Source organism: Podarcis melisellensis (assembly GCF_964234715.1).
Source record: "Podarcis melisellensis genome assembly, chromosome: 7".
In the NCBI taxonomy this organism is placed as follows: Eukaryota; Metazoa; Chordata; class Lepidosauria; order Squamata; family Lacertidae; genus Podarcis; species Podarcis melisellensis.
Window position 1 is genome coordinate 49,510,890 of NC_138539.1, and position 11,676 is coordinate 49,522,565.

An 11,676-nucleotide genomic window follows, 5' to 3' on the forward strand; every position below is an offset into this window, starting at 1 on the left:
GAAAACTAATTTCATGTTGTTGGTTAAGCTTTCATCTATTGCTTTAAAGGGAGTAGTTTGCATTTCCTAGATTAAGTTTGCAGTTATGGGAGTAAATGAACAATTGCTTGGGGTCAGTTTACCTGAGGAATAACCTGCTTCTATAGGATTGTGCCTGGCCTCAGAGGGTTTTCTCTTTGTGCCTCCCATATATGATATTAGGCAGGCATAAGTGTGTGTTCCATCTCTTTCTCTTTTGTTGATTGGTTGGTTAATTTTTATTTCTTATTTTTAAATTGCATAAAATAGCAAAATACCTTAATATAATAGTAGTCTGCTCCCTTATTGTATTTGTCCAACTATATTTGCCAGCAGAACTCAAATCCATTGGTAGTTTCTGTTGAAGGCGTGTCCAGTTAAATGTTTGTTTTATCTCTGGTCACTTTTGCTCTTTTAAATTGTGTGTGCTAATATATCTGTTTAATAATTGTAAGTTGTCTTGGAAATGTGTTGAAAAGTGGGAAATGCATTTCTTCAAGTGTTGGACAACTTATGCTCTTGTATGGAAGTTGTTTTAAAAGTTTAAGAGATGTATGTGTTACATTTTCTCTTACATTTAATATTTTCACCTTGCTTTTGAGTCCTTGGTTACAAAACAGGTTTGAGCATATGCACTGGCCAGCCAGTCTGGGAGATAACTGTAAGATTAACTTGAGACCAGTAACTGCAAAATACTATGATTTCGTTTCTTTCTTGTGCATAGCTTGTTAGGGTCCAAATTCAGGAAAATATCTCTGAGAAGCAATCTGAAACGGTTTCACCAGTTGCCAAAGCAGGTGTTCATCATCAACAGCCTGAGCTTCCTATTATGCACATAAGGCCACTTCAAAAGCCATCTTCGACAAAACTTGAAGTAAAGAATCGGACTGTGTTTTTTCCTGAAACAAAGTCTGGGGAAAGCTCAGGTAACGTCAGTCTTGCGTATGACTAGTATCTTTTTGAGTAAAATGTTTTCTAATGGTGAAAACGAAACATGTATTACTTCAGTGACACAAGCATGACTGGCCATGCATGGAAGCAAGCTACCCGCAGTCTTGAAATTCACATTCACACAGTTCACACATAACACTAAGCCAATAACAAATTGGAAAGTGTGCAGGTTTCCAAACTGAAGTTGTATTAATTTCATTATTTTCCATGTAATTCATCTCAATCTTGCAGCACTTTAAAGTCCTTTTTATAGAAGACTATAAATAAGATCACTCCTGACCAAATGTTATAAGTAATTGCTAATTAATATGTTCCTTTTGGAACAAAATAAAGTAGATTAATATGTCTTCCACTGTCTCTGAACTTAAGAAGCTCCTCAACTCACTGGACTCTCAGAAGAATGTTACTCTTGAGTAGCATGTGTTTTCCAGGTTAAAAAGTCTTTGCCTCGTCAACAGAGATCCCCTTGATCTAAGAAACCTCTAGCCTGACTACCAGTCACAGCTTCTTCCATTCCAGGCTATAGGACCTCATGGAGCCTCTCAGCCAAGAGACCTGCCACACTCCTTGTCTGTAACGAAATTCTCTCTTCCTAGCTAAGCCCCCGGGCAGTGCCAGGCTTCACAAGTTAATTCTATAACCCCCAAATGAATAGACAAGGAGGATAATCATTCCCATATACTATCTCACAGTCCGTGCAAACAAGATCCAAATCCTTCACAGGCCCTTATTAGAATAACTGTTACTTGCTATGGATGTTTGTATGTGATGCCAATAAAAGGTTTGATGATGGTGATGATGAATAACTGTTACTTACATTACTTGCCTGCACTACTTCTTCCAGAAAAGTACATAGAGATTGAAAATAATGGAGATGCAAATGTGAAGTGGCTATTGTCATCTTTTGCACCGCCTTACATCAAGGTGAGTAAAAAATCTGGAAAAACAAACACACACTGTCTTTAAAAGATCAGGTTATATATTCTGTAATCTTTGCATCTAAACAGACCTGGCCTGACATGAACATGCAAATAGAGATCGTCTGACGGAAGAAAAATATTGGAAAATAAGTTTCAAAAGCAACACTGAAAATTCAAACATTTTTTTAAAAAATCTTTCTGATCTGGTTTGCTTACCCTCAACTTGTAGTAGATAGACAAATGTGCATACTCTGGTTTTTATTCAGATCGTATAGACAGACAAGTGCTGGACACAGGTAAAATTTCTAGTGATCTCAACTGTAGATTCACAGTGGAGGTGTTGGAGAACAAACTGGAAAATCGTTTTTATGAAATCATTAGATAGTGAAATTAACAACTTCCACGTTAATGGGTGGTATTCATCTAAGTTTTTCTTGGAGTATCCTTCTGAGTTAAGAGTCCTAACTGAGTCTTGATCATTAATTCAAATGGGTCTACTCTGAGAAAAACCTAATTGAACACCACCCAGTTTCCAATTAAAACCCACTTCACTTGCACATGTTCCAAGGCTGCTTTGTAAAACTAGTGTTTCTGTTTAATAATTTCCTTTCAGGGCTTAGATGACAGTGGAGAGGTTTACAGGGCCACATATACTGCTTTTCGATGTTCATTGCTTTCTGGTATTCTTAAAGCTCATGGGGAAGAAAAGGTAAGTCACATTGACTGTGTTTTCATCTTAATACACTGCACTTCTGTTTGTCTTCCATCAAAGAAAAATCAGTTAATGCTTCAAATGTTCTAGGCTATAACAACAGCATTTTTGTGAAATGAAGTCAGGCTTCTACTCAAGAATCCATCTTGAAAAAATCTAAAGAAATTGAAAAAATAGTATCAAGATTACACAATACTGTTCAGTTCTGCTTGAAGAAACTTGCTTTTCTCAGAGTATACTGTGAAGAATTAACTTTGAGATATGGGTTGACTTCACCTACTCTGCATGTGCAGTGTCACATGACATAAATTCGTAGACCTAGTTCATTTGAATTTGTAGTCATACAAGGCAGGAGGGGGGCTTATCAGATCATTCAGGATCTCTTCCACACTCCCCTCACAATTGTGAATTACTTCCTGAGCTAGAAAGTGACACTTTTCATAGGAAAAAAGGACATACTAGTGACTCATACTGCTTGTGGGAATGGTTGTGAAAGCAGGTAAACTACAAACTCCAGTAACAAGAATGGGTGTCAGATGGATGTTGAAGGCTGCATTGTCCTAGAGCTGTAATCTCAAGGCATTGCTGAATAGAAAGTTGATCCTCTGATCAATCTAACTTTTACTTTGTGTTGCTATTCCATTGCCTTTGCTCTCCTCCCCCCCCCCCCCATTGCTGGCATGCCAAGAACATGGTGTCTCTCACATTATTTCTTGCCTTACCTGATGAACCAGTTACTAAATACAGTGAAATAAAAATAAAAAATCAGCTGCTTGTTTACAAAGCAAAAGTTAACATTCAATATTCTCTCTCTTTGTACCTTGAAAATCATTCATAAAAGACTACTAAGAATGCTTGTCTGCCTTTCCCCTCCCCACACTGATTGATGGCCTGCCATCAACAGGCAAACACCTTTTTATTTAAACAGGCAATTGGCATGCTGGGCTGAATTGTTTTGCTCAGTTGTTCTGTGTTTTAATACGTATTTCTAATTGATGTTTGTAACTAGCTGACATTTTAATCAACTTTTGTCTCTTGTGTTTATCTGATCTTATTGTAATCCTTGGTTTGGATTTTTTTAAATGGAAAGGTGAAGGATAAATTGCCCCTCGATTCTCCCCTTATATTTCGCTTGGGAAACTTCTTTTCTCTGAGTCACTGTGCTTCAGGAAATCTCGTCAGGTGAACCTAGAGGCAGGGCTGAACACTGATAGAGCTGTCTTAACGAAGGTTCATCTTCCAGCTTCCCCAGAAATTGAAGGAGGAATCTACTAGTTATTGACCATTCCTCTGAGCTCATGGGCTGGTATCTGCTGAAGGATAGTACAGTGGTACCTCAGGTTAAGTACTTAATTCGTTCTGGAGGTCTGTTCTTAACCTGAAACTGTTCTTAACCTGAAGCACCACTTAAGCTATTAGGGCCTCCTGCTGCTGCCACATGATTTCTGTTCTCATCCTGAAGCAAAGTTCTTAACCCGAGGTACTATTTCTGGGTTAGCAGAGTCTGTAACCTGAAGCGTACGTAACCTGAAGCGTATGTAACCCGAGGTACCACTGTATCTTCCTTCTGCCCTCTTTAACAGGAATTCATGCTTCTCTCTGGGAATTTTAGTAAAGACTTCCCATTTCCCAGATGTTGTGCTGCACCAGATATTACCTAAGTGGTCATACATAATCAAAAGGATTATGGTTAAATGAGTACAACCATGGGCATCCTCAGGATCTGTGGAAGGGGGCAGGGTGAGAGGGCACAAAGTGAAATATTGAAAGAGGGGTGCAGGCTAGTTTCTCACAAAAATTAGGAAAAATAGTATATCAGGCTTTACAAGTTCTAGAAACTGTATTTTTCAATATGAAAGCTGACAGTGATAGAAATCCAGGAATTATGGTTCCTCTGGAGGGGAGCAACTGCCCTCCTTCTGGAGGCCCATGGGTAGAACTAATCATTCAGGAGCATTGGGGAACCTACATAAATTGGATAAGGAACTTATACCTTGTTAATATTGGCCCCGGGGGTTGGTCTTGTATCAGCAGTCCAGGTAGTGTCAGTGACATTACATAGATTGGAATAGCACTTTCGCCAACTCTGACAGACACAAAAGAAACGGCTGTCGATTCAGTCAGATTTGGAAAAGAATTTATTCTCTAACTTACTTTCTTCATAGGTTGTAGTCACCTTTTTACCTAGAGACAGAGGACACTATTCTCAGTTCTGGGATCTCGAGTGTCACCCACTTCACGAATCTCACTTGAAAGACAAACACAGACTTCAGTTTTGTGGAATGGTGAGTATATGAATGAAATCATTATTTTATTTATTAGAGATTAAAACTCAACAAGGTTTCATTCCCTGTTGAAATGTAATGTGAAACATTGTCATTTCATCATTTGTGTAGTCTCATCATTTGGCTAGCCTCCATACAAAAGAACCCTCATAATAATAATATTCTTGTCTAATCTAAATGCTTAAAGCATACAGGAGTTAAACAACTTTTGTAGCTTTATACTAAATGCTTTGTACCTGTTTCCAGACAAAGTATCTCTGAGGAGACATACACATAGCAAAAAGGTCCCAAAGCACTAGGTGCTTTTGTCTCCAGCCACTAGATTAGATTAGATTGATTATTTAATTTCTGTATCACTTAATATATTAAAAATATATCTAAGCGGTAGACAAAAAAGAAGTAACAACAGACATCTTAAGCAAATATTGCAAAAATACATATTAAAATGTTACATTAATAGAAAGTTTTATCTATTCTGTCTATCATCTATCTATCTATGCACATTTTCCTTCTGACACACCCTCCCCTTAGCTTTTCGGTTCTCACCCAGGGTCTAAACAAACTCTCAGTTTACCTGCAAAACTCTCACGAGAAGAGTTCCTTGAAACAGCGGACAACACCCTAGTCTCTCACTCTAGACTTGCTTTTTATGGGCAGGTCCAAGAACAGGATTGGAGAATCCGTGGTCCTTCAAATGTTGTTGGATTACCTCATCTCCATCCAGTAGTTGATGATAGTTGAAATGTAACATCTGGAGGATGTCAGCTTTCTCCACCTCTGCATTAGATGATTCAGCTAGATGTTGAGTTAGAAAATACCTCCTAAAAGCCAGTCTTGCTTATGCCTAGTTAGTGAATGGTCACAGGTTCCTGTTCTTTATTCTGCTACTTCCATTCTGTTTGAGCAAGTCCTCCCTTACAAGTCAGACAGAGAAGGAAAAACAACAAGATAACAATAATAAGTGCTGAACTGTGCTACTTTGAACCTGCTTCTGCACTCATGATTCTTCAATGGTACATTTTTTCTACTCAGTACAATGGCCTGAAGAGTTTTGTAATATTGTCAGCCTACAAGTGACATATGTAGTAAGTGAAATCTTCACTTAGTAGTGTATCTGCCTCAACACTAGAATTGTTTTTGACAACAAAAGTAGTCCTTCTCAAAGTAATGAATTTAATTTTTCACTTCTGTGTGAAAATGTTCATCGTAGTTCAGGGAGCTAATACTAATTTATAACTTCAGATGTTTCTTGCATCAGGGTATCTTAGGAAATGAAGATTTAAAAAATGAAGATTCCACAGCTGCTTTAGTAAAAGTCAGCGTTCGAGATGTGACCCTAAGAAGAGATTACCCTAATAGCTCTGAACACAAAATGTGGTATGTGAAAATGATTTTTTTTAAATAAGCCATATGTCTACTCTTTCATCATCAACAAAGTAAAACTTGATCATTGTTGCTTACGTGACGTAAGGTGATTCAGCTTCAAAGGAAAAACTGAGAGTGATATTCTTTCCTATGCTGAAGTGAAATCCATTTTATTTCCTTTTTATCCCACCCTCTTCCAAGGAACTCCAGCTGGCTTAGATGGCTAGCAGATGGTTCGCTTATTTTTACAGTAAATAGCTTCAGGCAAAAAATTATAGCAACAATGAGTTATCAAAGAACCCGCACCCAACAATATTACAGAATGTTTGCAAAATGCATTTTCATAGGATTCCTAAAACTAAACAGTAAAGTGGGTTTGGTGGGACTCTCTAGGAAAGATACTATCCAGTTGCGGTTCCAACAATGTGCCAAATGTTGATTCTTTGCTTTCAAAGAAATACATTACAAGAATATTACTAACACAGATATAATAGACATGATTGTTCGACTGTACTTTTACATTTCTCTTTCAAAAACAGGAAGGGGGTACATGCCCAGGAAGACATTTATAAGTTTCCTCCGACTAGAATTGGTGAATCCAGTACACTGAAAATTACTGTGAGGAATTATTCTTCCTTTTCAAACAAGGTATATATAGAATTAATAGTATTGTTTCAAGATGTGTTTATATAATAACTCTTACTCCTTAGCATCTAATTCCTGATAGTAGATTTCGGCCTAAATTTCTTTCTACCAATGTTTGTTTTCTGGTCATTCACTTCCCATCATTCATCTCATTTTCAGCTGAACACTAATTACCTTTCATTTTAAAATTGTACACTATATTGAATGTAAATCCCAATCTTGGAACCTGTGCTGTGGATTGATCGTTGACCAAATAATAAAAGCTTAAAGACTACAAACCTTTTCTGGTCTAAATCCAGCAAAGTTGGGAGTGGGTTTTAAGCAAGCTTAACTGTTTTGGATGCAGTCCTTTTTGTTAAAAGATATACTGGGATGCAGGTTTATCTTATTGCTGAACTCTGGGGAACTATGTGCTTAGTTTTTAATGAATATAGTAACCTGAATTGTCTTAACCATTTCTTGTTAAATTGCAGCTGAAGTTCAGATGTCCCAGAGAGCCTTTTTACATCAAACATTCCCATTATACTTTGAGGTAAGTGAACTGAAATGTTCTAAAGCTTCAACTTTTACCTGGATTAGGAGGATGAGTATTGGCCGTGCTGGTGTGAATGGGAGTTGTCATTAAACAAGATCTGGGGAGCACCATGTTGACTGTCTCTAGAACAGCGGTTCTCAGCCTGTGGGTCCCCAGATATTGTTGGACTACAACTCCCATCATCCCTGAGCTCTGGCCTTGCTAGCTAGGGGTGATGGGAGTTGTAGTTCAACAACATCTGGGGACCCACAGGTTGAAAAAGGCTGCTCTAGAACATTTGTCTTGATACCCTTGCATAGCCCATGTGGTTGTGGCACTGGAGACACTCAAAGTAAATGCCTGTGTGTCCTGTACACACATTTTCTAGAATGGCTTAAGTTTCTTGGTTATGCTGATGTTAAAGATCAAAGACACAAAGAGACTTTTAAATGTTCTTACATATTCATAAAGTTTGTAAATACTTAATTTTTTTTAATTTTAGTTGTATTGTTTTGCTGCTTTGTTATTTGCTGCCCTAGCCTCCTTTGGGAGGTAAGTGGGATAGAAATGTAATAATGGTAACAGTTAATAATCCATAATGATTGATAAACCAGTTTGAACTCCACACACAATATTATGCCACTGACTGCAATATTCTGGCCAGTTAGCAAGTGAACTTTCTTCTGGCTCTTGCAGACCTACAGAGCTCCCAAAAAGATGGTAAAAAGCTACAGTACTTAACAGACGTTTCTCTAGAACTCTCAAACTGAAGCAGCCTGTTAAGGAATTGTCTAACTGTTGTAAACTTGTCTCTTGCAGATGTCACCACTACTGCAACTTACCAGTACAGTTCAAGCCAGTATCAGCAGGCACTTTCAAAGGCTTATTGATGGTAGAGACAGACAAAAGTGGCACTCTTACCATTCAGCTCATTGGTGAGGGTTTGGCGGAATAGTAGTTTAAAGAGCTACTGTTTTCAGTACGCGATGAATTCACAACTAAATTATTGAATGACAGGTTCTTTTTTGTTGTTGTACACAGACTATTTTGTAGGAAATGGAGGTGCTTGTAATTTTAAATAAAGTAATTTTGTATGTTATCATGCAACTTACACTACTGCACTTTGGCTGTTGAAAGCAGCGTTGTGTCTTATTTTTGTATTGATTATGACTTTACAAATGACACTGTGTTTTTAAACATGTTTTTTTTAAAAATAAAGTTTTCCACTAAATTCTTGTCCGCTTTACAGCACCTATCACTAAACTCCATGTGGCTTACCTGTTTCTATCCAGCTCTATATTCCAGTAGAAAAAGAGTTAAAATTTTCTGCAAATCCCTTCCTCTATTGCGTGGCTCAAAAGTGAATCCTGGTTTGCTTTAATAAATTTGCACTAGGTTTGTTATGATGAATAGTGTTTAAAGCTGCTTAGAGCTCAAAATCTACTGAGGTATAGTTTCTGGTTTGCCTACTGAGTTCAGGAAACACATTGTGACTTCAGCCTAATGGGAATTGAGCTAAGAAATACAACTCATAAACAGAGGTTAGATGGTCATCTGTCATGGATGATTTAGTTAGGATTCCTGCATTGCAGAAGGTTGGACTAGATAACCCTTGGGGTCCCTGCCAACTCTATGATTCTATGAATGGTAAGCAACCTCTTGTTAATTTGGCCAATAACTGCATGCTTGAAATGAACAGTTTTTCAAGATCCCATGAATGCTGTCAGCTATAACACCTCCTTCAGAGCAACAGAAAATAATCACTTCATAGCAAGCTATTTATTTATAATAGCTCTCAGGTCCAGGGCCATATTCTCGAGCTAGCTTTTGCTAGTAGTGTTTGCATAGGGGTCAAAAGTGCAGTAATTTACACCTCTCTGAGCATTCTATTCCCACTATCAGGCAATGCAGCTGAAACTGCTCCAAGCAACTATGACAAGCAAACCAGGAAATGATGACGGTTTAGTCACTAACCCTATTCAGGCATTCAAAAAAATGCATGAGGACCTAAACTGGGAAAGAGGAGTTGGGTGCATGTATGCTCACAACACTTCCAACTCTCACTGAACAAGAAGCTCTGAAGGAGGAAGAGATCAGAAACGCTATGTTATGAAGGAATGTTGACTGTGAGGAGACTTGTAAGTATGTTCAGTTATGTGCGTTTGCAAACACACACAGGCACAGCTCCCTTGCAGAGGCTTTTGTTAGTGGGACCCTTTGGTTGTCTCTGACCCTTACATGTTGAAGGTATCTGTTTTTTCAGTTCCTTTCATCTCTGCTGCTGCCATTTCGTTCTAAATAAATGGTCCTTTATTCACCCATTAGCGCACAGTAGCTGGGTTTAGGCTGTGGGGTGAACAGATCAGATGAAGAACTGTATAGACCACCCTACACCAGAAGGCCACCAAGTGGTGTGCGGGATAATAAACAGTGTAGCAACCATGCAACACAAATGCTTAAAAGCAATAACCTCAGTGCAGCTCATAATAAAGAAGCAGTATGGAACTGTTCACAAATTTACATGTGACAAGGAAATCACTGGGCCAAAAGAAGGACTTGATAAGAGAGAATTAAGTCAGCCATTGCCGAGTGGTTTTGCTAAACTCCACCTCCATCCACTCCCATTTTGTTACTTGTTCCACTCCTGCACCACTATTTTTTGGTTGGTGGGGCTTCAGTCATTTTCAGCCCATACAAGTAGTTATGGAGATAGACAGTTGAAGACCCCTCAGCATAGCTTGCATAAAAGGCTGGAGCAATTCTGTGCTTTATGAAGGCTGTAAGCAGGGTATACATGTCCAGGTAGACACTAGCATGCTGTTAGTATAGTTAACATATAGTAATATAGGTTGGAAATGACTGTCAGAATCTGCTTTATTATATAAAACACACAAAAAAAGATGTGCCACATAGCTTCTTGCTATTAATGTATACAGTGGTACCTCGGGTTAAGTACTTAATTTGTTCCGGAGGTCTGTACTTAACCTGAAACTGTTCTTAACCTGAAGCACCACTTTAGCTAATGGGGCCTCCTGCTGCTGCCGCACCGCCGGAGCACGATTTCTGTTCTCATCCTGAAGCAAAGTTCTTAACCTGAGGTATTATTTCTGGGTTAGCGGAGTCTGTAACCTGAAGCGTATGTAACCTGAGGTACCACTGTATATGTAACACTTTTAGGGACCCACGTTGTACTGTTTGTGTTCCAGAGATTCACAGCTAAAACAGTGGTCAGAATACTGGGCTCTTCTTGCTTTTCATCTGGAAGGGAGCCTGTTTTAATTACTGTTGTGGATGGAACTGATGGCTATTAGTGGCTTTCCTTCAGGTTACAGACCTGTGCTGTTTTCCGATGTCCCAATCCAGGGATGGGCAGAAGATAAATTGGGATCTACTGGTAGATCTTGGAGTAGTTTTCAGTAGCGACAATAAAAAAGACATGTCCTCAAAAAAGAAAGAAAAAAGATTAGGCTGCTGAAACAAAGAAAGCTTGGAGGAAAATTAAGTGTGTATTTATGTAGGCAGTGACTAAGAGATCCGTTCTGTTCCTAAAAACAAATTCCTGGTGCAAGCATCAAAGATGGTTCTTAATTCTAAGTGTACAGAAGTCCGTCCCCCCACCCCGCTGTCACAGTGCCATCATTCTATGTCTGGTTCTGGTTGGTGGGTCGCAAGGTTCAAGCCAAAAACAAAGTATAATAATTAAGCCTGAAGTTGGCCCTCTCCTCAATCAGTTCTGGAAAGGTTCTTTGCCACCTGTGTAAACCTGAGTTCCATCTGTCAAAAACTGTAAGGTGGCTGGAAAGCCAAAGAAAGGAGAAAATTATGCTTCAGAATATGCTTTTGAAAGAAGTCTTCAAACTTTATTGTGTTCGTTTTTTAAAAAATCCAAATTGAAATGCTAAGGAGCGCACTGTGTCTTCAATAAACAATTGGTTCATTAGGTAAGTAATTATAATAAAATAGCCCTCTCCAATGCAGAAAAAACAGCAGGGGGTTAAACTAGTCCCTTTCTTTTCTTACCTTCATTTCCAATTTCCACCAGACTAGCGGTAGGTAATACTCATCCTGCATAGAGTTCTGTTTCATTGTGAGCATTCTGTCACTAGTCAGAGCTGTCAGGTATGTCAGTCATGGAGTATTGTGGCTGTGTCAGAGACATAAACAGAGAGATTAGATGGCTACAAAGAGCTGTGAATGAGGGAGTAAATTGCGTTCAGGAGGGGGGGAAAAGTTAAAGAAACTGTTTTATCAAAAGGTCTGTTCAGG

At 38.6% G+C, this 11,676-nt stretch overlaps 1 protein-coding gene across 7 annotated transcripts in view; it reads left to right on the forward strand.

Annotated features, from left to right (window-relative positions):
• Positions 1 to 8,643, forward strand: part of CEP192 (centrosomal protein 192) — a 45,402-nt gene extending 36,759 nt beyond the window's left edge. For all 7 annotated transcript variants that reach the window (XM_081919302.1, XM_081919301.1, XM_081919305.1 and 4 more), the window contains 8 exons: positions 743 to 944; positions 1,814 to 1,893; positions 2,503 to 2,598; positions 4,767 to 4,886; positions 6,145 to 6,263; positions 6,791 to 6,899; positions 7,370 to 7,428; positions 8,230 to 8,643. In XM_081919302.1, the coding sequence (XP_081775428.1) occupies positions 743 to 944; positions 1,814 to 1,893; positions 2,503 to 2,598; positions 4,767 to 4,886; positions 6,145 to 6,263; positions 6,791 to 6,899; positions 7,370 to 7,428; positions 8,230 to 8,365 (921 nt within the window). In that variant the 3' untranslated portion in view covers positions 8,366 to 8,643. The remainder of the gene's footprint in view (positions 1 to 742; positions 945 to 1,813; positions 1,894 to 2,502; positions 2,599 to 4,766; positions 4,887 to 6,144; positions 6,264 to 6,790; positions 6,900 to 7,369; positions 7,429 to 8,229) is intronic.
• Positions 8,644 to 11,676: the final 3,033 nt, after the last annotated feature.